Raw genomic sequence first — 18,988 nt, forward strand, 5'->3', positions numbered from 1 at the left:
TATTTTGGCGCAACTATCCATGGCAGCACGGTAAAACTGGTCAGGCAGTTGGGGGGGTGGTCCGCTCTACCAACACAGCTGGTCACCAGTTTACTCCGAGCAGTGTGAGCAGAAAGACATGCCTCCTCTGCATGAATTATTTTTTTCCAGCTTGGTAACACAATAGAGTGTTCACTTCAACAACAATATGCTATAAAGTTTTGTGTGAAAATTAGAAATATAATGCAACTGAAACATTCCAGATGTTTCAAGAAAGCTCCAAGGATTACTGCATTTCAAGGTTAAAGTTTGGTAGGTGGCACAAGGCGTTTAATTGGGGCGAGGAGGAGGTCACCAACAAACCCCGATCTGGGTCAGTAGCGTTGAAAGTTGGGCAAGTTGGTGATAGTTCACGTTTACTTATGATGTTTACTTATGGATGCTTGACGACCACTAGAGACCACCCAAATGTGGATCGCGTGCACCAAGTTTTGCATTCTGGCCGAGGATTGTGCATCCAGCCATTTGAGTTTGAACAGAGCCCCTGAGTGAGTGGCACCTTTTCTCGCAAAATATTCTCCCCAATGTTGGACTTTCGTTCCACTCGTGCTTCCAGTTGCATTTACCGTCTTGCTTGCTCATAACTGTTGCATCTTTGTCTTCTTGTGTCATAAAAGGTAAGTTATTAAATACCTCCAGTGTGTGTGTTGCCTCCAGCAACGCTCGGTGGCAGCCATAGAGTTTTTTAAAATTAACTGTGGCGCTGTGATCATTCAAATACCATGGAAATAATGGGTAGTACATGGATTTGCCTAGTCTTTGGCCTCAAATCACACTTGTGGCTTCCTTTAGTGCTGTGTTTTGGTTTTGTTTTGAAGGAAAGAACGAACCCTTTTGAGCTTCGTGGCCCGATTTCAAATCACAAGCCTAGAAGGTTAAGGTAGTGAATTGTAATTGCTCAACGTTTGCTGATTTTTGTTTTATGACAAAGCAGCTTCAAGCCACCCAAATCCAACTGGAGCCAAAAGTATGAAAAAATAGACAAATTCATGTACTAGCCATCATTCCAATGCTTGCTGAAGCACCGTGCGTGGCAGCTTCCATGTAAACTAGCCCCAGAGTTTCCTCTAGGGCATTTATAGGAAACTATGGTGGCAGCACTGTTTTAACAGTCTCTGTACTTCAGGGAAAGCCCACTTGGCAAGGTTTCTGGACAGATGTAGCTAGACAGGTGGTCCGAGTAGTTCCATTCTTCCCAGCTCAATGGCAGAACGCTTTTTTGTTTCTTCAAGCCATTGCTTGGCACGCCACCAGTCAGCTTACTTCGGACGCCATGTAACGGTCAACTGAAGCAGAAACAGCAAGAACATTTATTGAAAACAGCTGTTGGGTTTTATAGCATGTGGCCTTACATGTGTTGGCAATGACTGTAGAAGTCTGTGGGGAATTACAGTAATACACTCAGTGCATCCGTACTTTGTACGATACACCCTGAGTCTGGTGAAGGACATTGTTTGCCGTCGCTCGTGCAAGAAGAATGGTTGGACAGGCATTTACACTAGAAATGCAGTTATAGGTTAGCTGGTCACCATTGTGAATGCTACAGCCCCGCAAATATTTTCGGCCTCAGGGAACCTGCTCCTCATGCTTTATCTCGAAGCTAGATGTTATTGTTTGTTATGAATGAACTTGTGACAGTTCAACAATGGGTACCACTTGTTTTTAATTCTTTTTTCTTTCTGCATATAACTCTGAAGGGGACATTGTTAGGCATCAAACTAAAACATCTCTCAAGTTCTGCTAGCAACATTTTGTTTGTTTTTGAGATGAGTGTTTCTTGTGCTGTGGGGATATTATTCAGACGCCCCTTATGGCCCCAGCTGTGTATTAAGAGGAAGTGTAGTTAACTCGACCTTTCCAGTAGCCTGTGCTACAATTTACGAGGCAAACATGTTGTGCAGGATAACCAACTCGCCCGAGGCTGATGTGTTTGTGGTGTGGGCCAAGTGTGAGGAGGACGGCATCATCCGTGCTTTTGTGCTCGAGAAGGGCACTCCCGGCCTGACAGCACCACGCATTGAGGGCAAGTTCTCACTGCGTGCCTCGGCCACTGGCATGATCATCATGGAGGATGTCACCGTTCCTGAGGACGCCCTCTTGCCCGCATCACGGGGCCTCAAGGTAATGGGCGATGCCCGCTCGATGCGCTTATCTGTGTTCTGCACTAGCTCCTTTGGTACTGCACTCCTCTTTCGTGCTTCCCAGCAGAGCACACTCACTCTGCGCATGTTTCTGGGCTGAAAAATTGTAACACGTGTGAACACTGCACCCTCGCTCCCTTCTTCGAAGCAAAAGCTTAAGTATTTCCGGCAGAAAGCAAGGCCAATGATGTCATGTTTAATACGTCCAGTGGTACCCCATTTTTTTTTTTGCTCCTGTTCTACCTCTTTGTGCCTTAATGTGGCCATTCAGAGAGATTGCACATTTGAATTAATATTTTGCTGGCTTTAATAGCAGTGGAGCAATTATGGCCTGACATATTGTCACGGGGACAAATGGAGCACACTGCGAGTCGAATAATAAATTGTTTATTTGGGCGAACCTGTGCCCAGTAAACTGAAAGTTGGACTACAGTAGCAGTCTTGGACTGATAGCGGCGAACGGAGCGTCGGCCGTCGATCAACAACTGACAAGCGGCGAAGTGCGTCAGCATTTATACTCTTGCCATCGAATGTTCTAGCGTTATCGCTGGCGGTGGCGTAGGTTCCAGAATAATCTGTACAGTTCGCAGAGTGGGTCTGATCTTATCGAAATGATCTACTAAAGTCCGGAAGCTTCTCGAAAACTGCACGCACGTTTTGCGCTGAGAATTGTGTAGTGTTTTGGGGCGATAACAAAACTTGAGAAATGGAACGTGGCATTGCGCCTCTCTGAAAATGGCATCGTCCCGATGCTTTAACTAAAGATGAAGGTACATCAATAATGCAAGAAAGTACAACGAATAAATTACGATACAGCAATAATGCAAAAAACACTGTTTCAGTTTGTTAACGGGCATGAAACGGCTTGAGGCGCGCGACATTGACAACTTCAGGTCGCGATCGGCGTCGTTGAGAGTTCGTGATGCCGTCAGGGACAACCTCGTAATCAAGTGGGCCGAGACGTCGAACCACCCTGTACGGTCCGAAGTACCGTCGCAGAAGCTTTTCACTGAGTCCATGTCGGCATATCGGCGTCCACACCCAAACACGTTCACCGGGCTGCTATTCCACGAAGCGTCGTCGAAGATTGTAACGACGGCTGTCGGTCGTCTGTTGATTCTTGATATGGAAACGCGTGAGTTGTCGGGCTTCTTCGGCGCGTTGAAGGTACTCACTCTCACATCGAGGTTTTCTTCGTCGGTGACGTTGGGTAACATGGCATCGAGCGTCGTTGCCGGGCTCCTTTCGTAGACCGATTTGTATGGAGATATCTGCATCGTCTCCTGCACCACCGTCTTGTATGCGAAGGTCACATACGGAAGAATGCCATCCCACGTCTTGTGTTCAACATCAATGTACATTGCCAGCATGTTGGCGATCGTCTTGTTTAGCCGCTCGGTGAGGCCGTTGGTCTGTGGGTGGTACGCTGTCTTCCGGCGGTAGTTTGTCTGGCTGTATGCCAAGATCGCTTGAGTTAGGTCAGCAGTAAATGCCGTTCCTCTGTCGGTGATAAGGACCTCCGGGGCCCCGTGACGTGGGACAATATTTTCGACGAAGAACTTAGCTACCTCGGATGCACTGCCTTTTGGCAGGGCTTTCGTCTTGGCGTAGCGGGTGAGGTAGTCGGTAGCTACCACGATCCATTTGTTTCCGAAAGCTGACGTCGGGAACAACCCCAGTAGGTCTATACCAAACTGCTGGAAAGGTCGGCGAGGTGGTTCAATTGGCTGCAGAAGTCTCGCCGGCCTTGTCTGTGGTGGCTTGCGTCGTTGACAGTCCCGGCATGTCCTCATATAACGAGTGACGTCGGTGGTAAGACGTGGCCAGTAGTACCTTTCTTGTATCCTCACGAGCGTGCGAGAAACACCGAGGTGCCCTGCTGCCGGATCGTCGTGCAGGGCCTGCAGGAGTTCTGGTCGCAGAGCTGAAGGCACCACAAGGAGGTACTTGGCTCGATGTGGTGAAAAGTTTTTCTTTTGGAGAAGACGGTTTCGCGGGAAGAGCGACGCAAGTGCTCGCTTGAATACCTTTGAGACTTCGACGGTCCTGCCTTCGAGGTATTTTATTAGGGCCTTAAGTTCCTGGTCGGCCCGGTGTCGTTCAGCGAAGTCGTTGGTAGTTATCGTTCCCAAGAAGTAGTCGTCACCCGGGTCGTCGGGTGGTGGTTGGTCGACAGGCGCACGAGAGAGACATTCGGCATCGGAGTGTTTCTTGCCGGACTTGTAAACGACGGTAATGTCATATTTTTGAAGTCTCAGGCTCCATCAGGCGAGGCGACCTGAAGGGTCCTTCAAGGTGTCTAACCAACACAAGGCGTGGTGGTCGCTCACAACTTTGAAGGGCCTGCCGTAGAGGTAGGGGCGAAATTTCGACGTAGCCCAGATGATGGCGAGGCACTCCTTTTCTGTTGTGGAATAATTGGCTTCTGCTTTGGATAGCGATCGGCTGGCGTAACTAATAACCCTTTCAAGTCCGTCAGCCATCTGCACGAGAACGGCGCCAAGACCTACGCTGCATGCGTCAGTGTGTATATTTGTCTCGGCAAATTCGTCAAAATGAGCAAGTAGCGGAGGTGTCTGGAGGCGATGTTTAAGCTCCTGGAAAGCGCATTCCTGCAGCGTTTCCCACTTGAACTCCACGTCTACCTTGGTAAGGTTGGTGAGTGGATCGGCGATGCGGATGAAGTTTTTCACGAACCGTCTATAATAGGCGCACAGGCCCAGAAATGGGCGCACCGCCTTCTTGTCAGTGGGGGCGGGAAGTCGGCGATGGCGGCTGTTTTCCGTGGATCGGGACTAACTCCAGACTTGCTGATAACGTGCCCCAGAAACAAGAGCTCCTCATACGCAAATCTGCACTTTTCTGGCTTCAGTGTGAGTCCGGACGTCTTGATGGCTTGAAGTACAGCTTCAAGGTGCCGAACATGCTCGTCGAAACTTGAGGAAAACACGACGACGTCGTCCAAGTACACAAGGCAAGTCTGCCACTTCAATCCTGCCAGTACTGTATTCATAACGCTTTGAAAAGTTGCAGGCGCTGAGCAAAGGCTGAAGGGCATCACCTTAAACTCGAAAAGGCCGTCTGGTGTTATAAACGCCGTCTTCTTTCGGTCTCTTTCGTCGACTTCGATTTGCCAATAGCCAGTCTTAAGGTTCATTGACGAAAAGTACTTGGCGTTATGGAGCGGATCAAGTGCGTTGTCTATTCGTAGGAGAGGATACACGTCCTTTCTTGTGATTTTGTTCAGGCGGCGATAATCGACACAGAAACGTAGGGTCCCATCCTTTTTCTTCACTAGCACCAGGGGGGACACCCATGGACTTTTGGACGGCTGGATGATGTCATCCCGCAGCATTTCATCAACTTATTTCTTCATGGCCTCACGTTCTCGGGCCGAAACCTTGAACGGACTCTGACAGAGTGGTGTGGCATTTTCTTCGGTTATGAGGCGATGTTTCGTGATTGGGGTCTGCCGAATTTTTTATGACGATGAAAAGCAATCTTCGTATTGCAGGAGCAGGGCCTTGAGCTGTTCTTGCTTGTGGTTCGGAAGTCTGGGATTGACGTCAAAAGCTCTGGGAGGGGCTTGGTTCCTCTGAGCAGGTTTCGCAGAATCGGCGAGGGCGAAAGCACTGGTGGCGTCCACAATTTCTTTGATGTATGCGACTGTTGTTTTTTTGTTCACATGTTTGTACTCATTGCTGAAATTCGTGAGCATAACCATTGCTTTGCCTCCCCAAGCGGTCCTAACTTCCTTTAACTTCGCGGCGAACGACCCACTGATGACGGAATAGTAGGCTCCAGTATTGACGAGAGCGGTCACCCTGTGGCCGTCGATAAGAACGTCGAGGTCGCTAGTTCGCCGTCTCGCATTACAGTTAGGGCGTGGCGTCGGGTCACGGCTGCATCGGCTTGTTCCGCTGCTTCCATGTTGCGTCGTCAGGCCACCTTCGGTAAGTGAGCCTTCGCCGTCAGGGCTTTGCCTGGTTGGCCTTGTGTTCGGAAAGCTCTGTCGCGGTGGCGGCGTCTTCGGAGGATCTTCGGTAGTTCGTCGCACAGCAACCGCACATCCATTGGTTGCTGCCATTAGTTTCCCGGATACGGGCTAGGAGACCGGCCTCGCGTTGGGCCAGAGTACTGTCGGTGGTGCGGTGGCGTGCGGCGGCTTGGCGACGGCGAATGGGAAGGACTTCGTGGTGTCCATTGAGTTCTTGTCAGGTAGTCGGCGATGTCACGTGGCCGTTCTCCTGGCTGCAGACAGGGGGCATTGACGGCGAAGCCACGCAGTCCCATCTGTCGGTACTGGCAATGGTGGTATGTGTAGGGGTTGGCGTATTTGTCCATACCCAGCACCTCCACCAGGTACTGGGATCGATACCCCGCACCTCCACCAGATGTCACGGGGTCGTGACGGGGACGAATGGAGAACACTGCGAGTCGAATAATAAATTGTTTATTTGGGTGAACCTGTGCCCAGTAAACGGAAAGTCGGACTACAGTAGCAGTCTTGGACTGATAGCGGCGAACGGAGCATTGGCCGTCGATCAACAACTGACAAGCGGTGAAGTGCGTCGGCATTTATACTCTTGCCATTGAATGTTCTAGCGTTATCGTTGGCGGTGGTGTAGGTTCCAGAATAATCTGTACAGTTCGCAGAGTGGGCTTGATCTTATCGAAATCACCTACTAAAGTCCGGATGCTTCTCGAAAACTGCACGCGCGTTTCGCGCTGAGAATTGTGTAGTGTTTTGGGGCGATAACAAAACTTGAGAAATGGAATGTGGCAATATTCTCAGTTTGGTTTGAAATATGCACAACTTTTCTATATTCTTGCAAAACCCATTGCCCCTCTTTACAGCGTAATTTTTCCTCACTCTAATTGCCCTAATTGCCCTATTTACTCTAAGTATGAGAGCCTGTAATCTGTGTTATTGACAGTTAGGTGTGCTGTGTGTCAACTCGCCACTATTGATGAGGATCATCACCAGCGCCTCATGATGATGAGGAACTGGTGACAATCCAAGCCATTGTGCTTATCATAACGTAGTGCATGTATCATATTAGCAACTGCATGCTGCAAATTTATACGTTAGGTCCTGGGGAAGATTGAACCTTCAAACAATGCAAAATGCCTGGGAGCATAGGTTGTTGCTGGAGCCATTTTGACAAGTGGAATGTTTTCTTCAAGGTTGCGTACCGAAGGAACAACACTCATTCTTGATCGCGGTAGAAACAGCACTGCATGAAGCAGTGCTGCGCTACAATGCCGGCTGCTGCAAAGCAACCCAAGTGATATCGGACTCCATTGGACTTCAACCAGGTCATCTGGCCATGCAGCGAGCTCGTGAAAAAGACGCTTTACGCCTAAAAAAGAATTCTAAAAGACACCAAGAGAAGATGGAGGCCAGGCAAAAGAAGAAAAGAGTGTGCCAGGACACTTCTAGCTACTGTGCTGGAGCTTTTTGAAGAAAACACGTGTTTTGAACTTTCTCGGCCTGTTTTCTCAGAACGGATTTTTTGCTAGTTGTGGTGCTGAGGAAAGCAAGAACTCGAAAACCGTTCATCAGATTTGTGTGCCGTTTTTTTTATTCTGTTCCTGAATGACCTTGCAAGGGCGTAACAAGCTCCTTTTTTTGAAAATTGGTGCTCTTAATTTATAATAAACAATTAATTTTTGATGAATCTAATCATTACTGGTTACATCAAATTCAAAGTTGCGTGAAAATTTTTGGGGGGGAAATTAAAAAAAACGGCTTTGTAGCGCCCTGGGATAGCTATCAAGGAATGACCACAATGAATTTCAGCTTTCTACTATGTCCTGGGATTTCTCATGACTCTTCCTCAGGCACCCATGTGAAGCACCCAGTTAAATCTCAATAACTCTGGAACTAAGAAACACAGCTTCGTAAAACTTAGCAGTTGTGCTAGTTTTATTGTAGTGAACAACCCCTGAAAGTTTCATCCAGATATCTTAAAAAATAAAAAAGATCGGTCTCCAGGGTAGCCTCCCCCCTTAAAGCCGTGCTGGCGAAGTCGAAAATGTCACTATAGGACTCCAGGACGTGACGAAGGGCTTCCGCTTGATCAGGAGCGAGGTCTGATGGTACCATGTGGTCAATGTCGACGCCCGATGAACGTGATAGAGTTGGTTCATGGTTTGAGGTGCAGCAATCATCCACTCTGAAGGGTTCTACCGTACGGTCTTGTAGAGCAGTAATTTCGGCCAGGGAGATACCTTGTGGAAGAATTTGGGCAGTGAGGGCAAAATTGACAATAGGAAGGCATGTGCGGTTTTCAACGATTGTCAAAATGGTGTGCGGAACAGCGACGCCATGCGTAAGCATCACGGCATGAATTGGGGCCACCATGTAATCACCGTCAGGTACAGGTGGTGCAGAGAAGATGTCGATATGTGTGACACAGTTAGGTGGAAGGCGTGCGAAATCAATGCAGCAAAGGCGACTTTGGGGTGGGTTGGTCAGATCAAAAAGTAGAGGCATTTCAAGGTCAAGACAGCCGGCTGAACAATCTATAAGGGCCGAGTGAGCGGTTAGAAAATCCATGCCTAGAATTACTTCATGAGGGCAATTTTCTATAACGGTGAAAAGAACAGCAGTGCTTCTATCGGCGATAGTCACACGGGCAGAGCACATGCCAATAATCACGGCAGTTCGCCCGTCAGCGACTCGAACAGCTCGGTTCAAGGCGGGTGTGATAACTTTCTTTAGGCGGCGACGAAGAGCAGCACTCATTATGGACCCATGCGCGCCGGTATCGATCAACGCGCGCACAGGTACATTGTGTAAAGTAACGTTCAACAGATTCCGGGTGGTCGGTAATGTCACACGAGGATTTCTTGCAGAGGTCGTTGTCAATGCAGCTTCACCTCCAGAAGCTGCACTGCCTAGTTTTCCGGTCGGGGGCGCTGCGAATAGGTTGGAGAGGCAGGACGGCGTTGTGGGGGCGAACGAGATTGACGGCGAGCAGGGGATGGTGAGCAGGCGTAGCGAGGTCTCGTCAGAGGTGCGGCAGAATTAGAGGATTTGGTCAGCATAGGGGAATCAAAATCAAATGTCGAGGACCACTGGTGGACAGAAGTGGCCTGGGTAGGAGGCCCATAGTGTGCGGGCGGAGCCAAGTGATTGCGGCAGTGGCGAGCAATATGACCGACACGTCGGCAGTTGAAGCATATGGGCTTGTCGTCCAGTGTACGCCATTCGGACAAATTGCGCTGTCGAAAGTAGTTGAAACCATATCGAGGAGCGGCGGGACGAGGATAAAAAGGCTCGGCTGAGTTGACTGGTTGAATGGGGTGTAGGCCGACGTTCGATAATTCTTGACAAACGACGGCTTGTATCAGTGAGATAGTGGTCGGTGAAGGATCAGGCGTTGGAAATGGAGTAGCTACTGATTGGGCTGCCTCGACCTCGCGACGAATGATGCGGGTGAGGTTGTCACATCGGGGAACTGGGCGGACGGCGTCATCGCAAGAGGAAGTAGCAGCTGTGTTTGGCAGGCGCGTGATGCCGTGGGTGACGCGGCGGGCTTTAGCCTGTTCTAGACGGCGGCATTCTGTCAGGATCGTGTCAATGATCGTGACATTATTAAAAACCAGGAGGTTGAAGGCATCGTCAGCAATCCCTTTGAGGACGTGATTACCTTTTTCTTTTTCTGACATGCGCTGGCCGACCTTGCTACAAAGCGCCAAGACGTCAAGAATGTATGAGACGTACGATTCAGTAGACCTCTGGGCGCGAGTGGCGAGAGTCTTCTTGGCAGTGAGCTGACGACCAGATGAATCGCCGAAAAGATCACAGATCTTCGATTTGAAAAGATCCCAGCTTGTGATTTCGGCTTCGTTAATTTCGAACCATGTCCGTGGCGTGCCGTCGAGGTAGAACACAACATTGGCGAGCATGAGCGTGGGATCCCAGCGGTGGGTAGCACTGACTCGCTCGTACCGGTGCAGCCAGGAGTCAACGTCGATGGTACCGTCAGCGGAGAAAGTTCCAGGATTCCGCAGGGGTGGCAGGGTGATGTAGGTTGTCGACTCGGATCAAGAGACCGGTGGGAATGAGGCACTGGCAGTTGAAGTAGCCGAGGAGTCCCCGGTGTTGCGACCGCTGCGCGTCTCCATCGAGCTACGGGAGTCGTCCACCTCCACCATTAATGTTACGGTAACTTATTTAATAAATTAAATACGATGCACCGTGCTTGGCGAACAGGATGGCGACAGTTCATCAACAACCAGCCACCAACGTCGTCTTTCTCTTTCTTGCAGCCAGGCTGTGCCGGCTGTTGTGTATCAATATGCATAGTTTTTGAGAGATGGACTAGATTGTCATGCATAGTAAAGCTCCTAAAGCTTGGAAAAGTAGCAACGTATGTGGTTATTCGTGCGCTTCTTCTCTTTTCCCCATCCTCCGACTTCTCCGAGGCCAGCGACGCGTCGGTGTTGGCCAGATGCGATCATCTGGGACTCCTCGCCGCAGTGTTTGTTTACAGCCCCTCGCGACTGCCATCTTTGCTCTCAAGGTCCCTGCGGTACATCACATTGGTTTTGACGGCTACTAAGTTGTATCTTGTGCTGTGAAATACTTTCCACCTAAGAATGACCTCGCTGTTCGTTGCCGTGGGCAGTTGTTGCGCTTCCTGATGCCAGAATAGGTATAGCGATGGCCAAAAGATCTTTGTGATACCACCCGTTAAGCGCAACGAGGGGCCGTCTTTTTGTCAACAATACATGCTTATGTGTTCTGCTTGTCGTTATGCGCCAGCTGGTTTGAGTTCGCGGTACTGGTTTTTGCGCTTGGCATGCTACAGGGATAGATGCTCGAATTTTAATTGGGAAACTTCAGAGATACTGTGCTGCTGTTTTGAATAAACAAACTGGAGTGCAGCAACTCGCACTAAGATTGGTACTTTCCATTGGTTTTTGTTGCGTGCTCGTATACATCAGAGCAAAATCGCTCTCTGTGGCACTTTTACGTTGACTGATCAGCTGGGAGACTCGCAATGCATGGACAGCTATGCAAAGCGTGCGTGCCTTTCAGTCATTGGGTACGTGCATTGCTTGAGAACCTCATACTAATTGCGATTTCACGTGATAGTTTATTTGCTATTTCGTGTGAAGGTTTATATCTGCAATTGTAGCTCTCTAGAGCCAATCGCATACGTTGGCTGTCTAGTTCACTTACACACTAGCTCATTCTTTCTTCCATATAGTTGGTATGTCAGATATGTCCACATTGTGCACTTCTGAAATATTATTTGCATGTTTAACCACTTCAGGAAACAACCACAGCTCTTGAAATGTAGCAACTATAAGTGATGTAGTGTGGCTTTCTGGATGAGTTGGTTCATAGTAATAGAAAGAAGAAACCAGCAAAAAACCGCACAAAGAAGGGGAAGAAAAACAAGCACACAGCACAAGCGCTGGAACTGAATGTTTACTGAAATATTTCACACACCCCCAACGCATGAAACAGCAGCGCATGCATAAAAAGGTCATCTGAGCCATGTCGAATTCGCGCTCCTAGCCGTACAGAGCTTGAAACGTGTGAAACAATGATAAAATTGAACGCGAAGCTTACCAGCTATTTAGAAACGCAAATTCTTTATTTGTGAGGAAAACTGAGGGCTCGCTCACGCATGCCCACTTGCCCTCCTTCCTGATTTAAAAAGCTCTCACGTTCATTCTTTTGTCTACCTTTCTTTGCCAACTACGATAGCTTATTTGAAATTTGGGATGCAGCCACAGCTTTTTCAATGCAGAGGCAAGTTTCCACCAGTGCCTGTGGAGATCGCGCTGTTCACCCAGCCTGTCATTCAGGCATCGGCGTGTTTGGCTGACAGGCACGGCAACATGACAAAGCAATTTGGTGTACTACTGAAACAGCACATTTTGTGAACACGTTAGCATTCTTTTTTACACAAACCAGCGCTTGTCCTGTGTGGTTGTTCTTCTTTGCTCTCCTCGTGTGGTTTTTCGCTGTTTTTTTTTTCGTATTATTATAAATGATGTATGCCTTCTGGCACGTGCAATCAACCGCCATAAAACTCGTTGCGTGAACGTGGCATCTGCGTGAAGCATACGAGTCACCTTCACTTGTTAAACTGCTGCTGGTGAAAACTTTCCAAAAACTGCCTTGTTTCGGCATGTAACAATTTGAGGGAACACGAATACAAATGCTAGTGCACGTCTTACTTGCTTAGAAAGGAGAAGGCAAACACGTGTTTTGGTAGTAGTAGCCTGAGCACATGCTGGAAATGTCATCAGCTTGAAAAAATAACAAGGGGCAAAGTTTACGGCTTATCTTTCTTCCTACATCAGCATCTCTTTCTTCCTCTCTGTGTGCAGCAAAGGATGCAGCAATACGTCGGCATTGCGTTTATCAGCCAATACATGCTTCACGTCGATACACCCTATGTACATGTAAGCACACGTGGACTGTGCGTATTGCAACATGCAAGCCTCTAACATGGCGGTATCCACACGATGGCCAACAGATGGCAGCAGTTTTGCATAAGGTCTATGCATTTGCGACTGTAGCGTAATATGAAAGGCAGCTTCGTCCTAATACGAGAGTGAGAGGTAAAGCATTGAAAAATTATAAGGGGCCACATTTAATGGAACATTAAGGCAAATGACAATGTACGTCAGAGTGAAAGCCCAATGTTTGGTAATGTCTAAAACGTGAATATTATTAACAGCAGTGCTCTATTAATGCAAAAATGAAGGTGAATCTATGATACCACATGCGCCACGAGTGGGACAGTTTTGAAATAATCCAAAGGATGCGACAGCATCCGAATACAATTAATCACTGGTATTCAAACCAGCTGCAATGAAAAAATAACTTTCCATGCATTACAACACGTTATAAAATGCTGCTTGTCTATTTCTGTCTGATTCATAGAAAAAATAACCATTACTATGGGGAATGGCACCAGTGGTTCAAAATTTTCGTTTGGTTAGGCTGGTTGGATGGTGCCATCTAGCGGAACCAAGCAAGCAGAAAATTGTTCAGCGGCCATTGTTGCTACTGTGGCTGCCGCTACTTTCTTCCTCCTGCTGCTAGTGTTGGGGGCTGCACAGTAAAGGCGGGCAACATTGGGCAAGGTAACGGTGATACCAGAAAGACCACTTTAGGCAAGCGATTTGAAGTGCACTAACGCGATGTGGTCCACTGAAACGGGCTTTATGTCAAAATGAGAGCTTTCTTGGCACAAAAGTACTACTACGAGGTATCTGGCTACTATTTTAACAATCAACGTTGAATAAATGTTTGCCTTTTGTGTCCCTTTAGTTGGATGGCAACTGTGTGTTTTACCGTAGCAAAGCCCAAAAGACAGCTTCGCTGCAATATAAAAATGATGTGGTGAAGCATGTGGAAAATTTGAAGAGGTCTTTTTTATGTATTTATTTATTTAACTGAAATTGTCAGACCTTACACAGGGTTATTACAGGAGGGGAAAACAAATACATAAAAACATAATCATTCTAGAATTGGGACATAATTGATGTGTACAATCAGGACTTACAGATAAAGAGATAAAATGAAGTACACCAAGAAACCGCAACCAGATAATAAATTGAAATGTACAAGATCACACACAGACTAAAAAAGATTTGTTGGCTACAAATGAAAAAATTAGCTATGTGCTTTAAGAATAAATCTGCGGATGAGCATTAAACAGCTTCTCCTGTCAAAGAATTTTATTTCTTGATAGCTCGTGGGTAAAAGCCACACACTCGGAACAATAAGGGCAAACAGCAGGAGCATGAATGAACATTGAATGCTGATATTTAGAAGTTTCCCTATGAAGAATATCAACGTAGTCAGCATATTTTATATAAACATGGTGATTAACACTAAGGTAACTATATTCAAGTCTTTCATGTTTAGTTTGAGGCTAAATCGTGGGCAGCCCTGCCAGTGCATACAGTTAAGGTGGTGAATTCATCCATCGATATTTATTGAATATGAATTGGACTGCTAGACACTGAATTTCTTTCACTTTTTTTTGTGTTTGTACGAGAGATTTAAGGTTATATTTTCATATTTTGTGATTGGTCTAATAAAGGTTTTGTGGGAAAAACATTTTGTGTCTTGTGTTGCAAACAGCAAATGGTGCCTGAGACACCAGAGAGACTTGTTGGCCTCTGTACACACAATCTATGTGATGAGTTTAGCGAAGATCACTTGTAAAAATCAAACCAAGGCACTTATGTTCACAACACTTTAAAGCTAATTATTGTAAATATAATACATATAGTTAAAGTAATTTTTCCTTCTAGAGAATGTTATAACTACAGTTTGTAGGGGTCTAGCACTATTCTTTCCCCCAATTCTTTATTATCTATATATGATCTTGCAATTTCACTCGATCTCTCACTGTGTCCGTTTTTTTTTTGTATATGATGCAACCATCTGTGAAGAGCCTGATAGAAAGATCTGTTTGGTTGGGGAGAACATTTACAAATAAAAGAGGCAGAAGTGGTCATAGAACACTACCCTCCCGACTTTACAGCTGAAACTGGAGACCTAGTGCTATCATTTCAACATATTGCTCACAAAAATGAACACCAGTTTTTTTTTTCTTAGTAATTTACAGCGAGACACTTTGCCAAAGGCTTTCACAAAGTCCATGAAGAGGATATTCAACTTTGCACAAGACTTAATTATTTTCTAAAAATTATGAACTAATTCGATCAGCTGGGATGTTGTTGATGAATCTTGTTGACAACAGTGTTGGCAGTTGGATAATAAATTGTGCTCGCTTATGTAGCTTAACTCGCTACCGCACCTATTCAAACCATTTAATTTGAACGATTCATTTCAAGTTTAAATTCTCACATGCTAGCCCAGTTTGTGGGCACCTAACACCATCTAGGTAATAAATTAAAAAATGCACAGCGGGCCCCATGTTGTTTTGGTTGTTTTTTGCTTTAGGGAAGTTTTCCCTCGCCCCCAAAAGAGTTTCAGGTTGCTGTGTGAGCGTGTTAATCATGGTGTCATTTTCCCGTGTGGATGAAAAAGACTTGTTTCTCGTGATTCAAGTGCATAAACAGCAAATATTTAGGATGAAGTCAGCAGTAGTGAGCCTGAAGAAGATGTTGAGACATCAAATTTCGTCATTGATGATTAGGACGCATTAAGTCAAGCAGCAACATTGGGCGAGTGAGTGGCTGTATGTGTGGCACACATCCTGTTGTTTATTTTGTAGTTACGAGCGGGTGGCCTGCATGTACTCGCACCAATTTTACTCATTCTGAGGGTTTGAATGTCCTACAGACATGATTTCTTGCCGGCATTCGTCAAGCCGAGGATTAAAGTCGGAGGAGCACTCCAGAGTAACGCATGCTGCTTCGCCTGGGCCGTCAATTTTTTCTAGCTGTTTTTTTACTGCACAGCTGACCAGCATGGTCTGCGACTACACCAACCAGTATTTGTGGACGCATATTTTAGAGCAGCAGGTATACTTTGAAAGAGACGGTTCGTGTAGGAACTTCAGTCTTAATCAATTGATGAAGCTCATTAAAATCCTCATCTACTTGGGAATTCTGGAGCTGCCTCGTCTTCATCTACACTGGAATACCTCAGAGTTATTTTCAGGCCTGATTCCTCCAAAGGTTGTGCCCAGAAGCCTTTTTTTTTTCCATTCCTTGCTTTTCGAAGTGCCATGGATTTTTAGCAGACAGACCTCATTCGCGATGGCAAGCTGCACAGGATGACCCACTCGTTACGACACTGACTTTGTTTTTCGTGGAAAGAACAGTTTCTGGCAATAATTTTTTAACATGTACAACCTCTTTGCAACAAAAGAAAGTACAAATTGTGTATTTTTAATAGTGCAGACCACTTATAACGCAACCGCTTTTTGCACGGGACCGGTTATAACGTGTTTTTTTTTGACCACCGATATGTCGCCCATAGAACTCAATGTATAGGCCGACCCTTTATTGCATAGGCGCACGAAGGAGAATACCGGTTATAGCGCGGAGTTTTTAGGAGCGCGACCATAAAATCGGCGAACGTAGCACGGTCGGCACGGTTTCCCGGCGGCGTTCCCGGCGCGCCGGAACATTGGGAGTGTGAGCGGGAGGTCGCACGTGGAGACCGCCGCGAAAAGTCAAACATTGCGGAGGAGAAGAGAGGGTACAGTAGGGAGGGAGTCGGGGAGACCTTAGAAGGAGGGAGCGTGTTTTCGTCACCGTGGCTACCGTGGCAGCGTCCAATCCAGGTGCGCGCTGCGTAGAGTGGGGTGAGAAGCGGTAGCATGCTTTTTTTTTTCTCAACCTCCTTCCTTTGCCTCTTTGAATTTGCTGTGTGCGCTTTGCCGTGTCGTTGTCGTCTGAGAGCCCAGAGCACGTGTGTTGCGTAGCTCCTGTCGCCATGGCGTCGGCGGCGTCTTCATGCGGTGTGAAAAAACGCCACGCCTTATCGCTGGAGATTAAGGAATGCGTCATAAGAGACATTGAGAGTGGCCTGAAGAAGGCGTCCGTGGCGGCGAAATACGGCGTTTCCGACACGACCGTGTCGACCATCTACAAAAACAAGGACAAACTGTGGCAGCAACTGCAGCAAGATTTGTCTTCCCTGTCAGGGAAGAGGATACGTACATCAAAATACGAAGACGTGGACGCAGCGCTGTTCAGGTAGTTCCGCGAAGTTAGGGCTCAGAGCATCCCAGTAAGTGGCCCCATGCTCCAACAAAAGGCCAAGTGTCTCGGAGCTCTTTTAGGCCACGACGACTTCAATCCACTCAACGGGTGGATTCAGCGTTTCAAAGATCGCCATGGCATCAGCTGCAAAGTGGTGTGCGGAGAAAGCGGCGCTGTCGACGACGAGTCTATCAAACTCTGGCTTCGCTTGAACTTGGAGAGTATGCTGTCGACCTATACTGACAGAGACATTTATAATGCCAATGAAGCTGGTTTATTTTATAATCTTTTGCCCAACCGCGTGCTTGCGCTGAAAGGCGAAGCCTGCTCCGGCTGCAAGGTCTCAAAGGAGCGCAAAACTGTATTGTTTTGCGCCAATTGCGCCGCCTCTTTGTCATAGGTAAATTGGCAAGGCCATGTTGCTTTAAAAAGCAAGAGTGCCTGCCAGTGACCTACAAAGCCAATAAAAAGGCGTGGATGACGCAGGATTTGTTGACCAGCTGGCTTTGCAAGTTTGATGAGGATATGGTGGCAGAGAAGCGGCGGGTCGTGCTTATCCTCGACAACTGCACGGCCCACAACGTCAAGCCGAAGTTGACCGCAGTCAACCTAAAGTTTTTGCCTGCCAACACTACAGCAAAAAGTCAACCTCTCGACCAGGGTGTCATCGCAACCGTAAAGGCATTGTACAAAAAGCGCATTTGCGAGAGAGTTTTGCTGAGCATGCAGCAGCAGCACCCTCTTAAAGTGAACTTAGGAGGCGCAATTGACATGGTGGTCGCTTCATGGTGGCAGGTAAAGGCCGTTACCATAAGCAAGTGTTTCAAGAGGGTAGGCTTCGTACGCAATGCAGAGGCTCTGGAAGACGAATGAGCAGAGCGACATGTCGCTCGCCGATGAGACCCTCAACACTGACGACGTGTGGTCCTGCCTCGTTGACAGCAACTTTGTAACCGCCACAGACACTTTCCAAGAATTTGTCGATGCCGGGGAGTCGGAGCTTTCTGTCTGCGAGGAAGCAAGCACAGATGACGTGATCGTCGCAGCGGTGCGCGGTAGTGCGGAGGTTGCAACGGACGACGAGTCAGGCGGCGAAGACGATGTCGACCCGACGCCAGAACCAGATTTCTTGTGCAAAGTCGCATTGGAATACCTCGCTAAAGTGAAAACGTACTGCGCGAAAAACAGTTTGAGCAAGAAATCGCTTCAGTGCTTAAGCTTTGTGGAGGAGGAAATTGTTCGCAGCGCTGTTCGCAAGCATCGCCAGACGAAAATAAGGGCGTTCTTCCGCTGATGCCGGACTTGAGAACTTTGTTTCCGTGCGAGGTTGTGATTGTGTTGAATGTGTCTGCGAATGAAAAGTGTAGTAAATTGCTTTTGAAAGGTGGGTTGCCCTTTTGACATAGGCAAAGGCCGAAAAAAGCATGCTTTGGTTATAACGTGGTACCGCTTATAGCGCGGATTTTTACAACTCCCGTGACTTACGTTATAAGCGGTCTACATGTAATTTCAGCATCATTATTTTCAAGTTGCTCTTTTTTAAAAGCATTTATTTTATAATCACTGTGTAAACTTGTGATTATAAACATTTTCTTTTAATGTGTGTGATAAGTATATATATATATATATATATATATATATATATATATATATATATATATATATATATATATATATATATATGCAACATCTATGTTATTGGACAGAACATTTTTTTAGCTACTGTTTGCTACTAACAAATGTACATAAGGCATGAGTATCTAGCAGCAAAAAATGTTTCTTACACCTAGTAAAAATGGCTCCTTTTCTTGCGGTAACGAAAGAGTCGATAGGTGTTTCGAAACCTTATGTTCGAACAGCCTTGAACAAGTTCTAGTAATTGGAACAGGCTGATAATTTGCTAGATTGTCAGTACTGCCACATTTAGGGATGAGAATAACTGTAACTTTCTTCCACTCCTTTGGCAAGGAACCACAGAGAAGTGAGGACCTCAATACAACTGCGAGGTATTTTAAATTTCATTCAGCATATCAGTACAAAAACTTCGGGATGCCATCGAGCCCAGGGCTTTTTCTCCTGTTCAATTTAAGGAAGAGGTTAAGACATCCTGTTCAGAAATGTCTTTGTCAGTTATAGATGTT

At 46.8% G+C, this 18,988-nt stretch overlaps 1 protein-coding gene across 1 annotated transcript in view; it reads left to right on the top strand.

The window, feature by feature from the left end:
* Window positions 1–18,988, top strand: part of LOC119168166 (glutaryl-CoA dehydrogenase, mitochondrial) — a 51,264-nt gene that overhangs the window by 12,825 nt on the left and 19,451 nt on the right. The window contains exon 5 of the mRNA XM_037419574.2: window positions 1,941–2,160. Within this exon, the coding sequence (XP_037275471.1) occupies window positions 1,941–2,160 (220 nt within the window). The remainder of the gene's footprint in view (window positions 1–1,940; window positions 2,161–18,988) is intronic.

The sequence above is a fragment of the Rhipicephalus microplus genome, chromosome 3 (assembly GCF_043290135.1).
Source record: "Rhipicephalus microplus isolate Deutch F79 chromosome 3, USDA_Rmic, whole genome shotgun sequence".
Taxonomy (NCBI): Eukaryota; Metazoa; Arthropoda; class Arachnida; order Ixodida; family Ixodidae; genus Rhipicephalus; species Rhipicephalus microplus.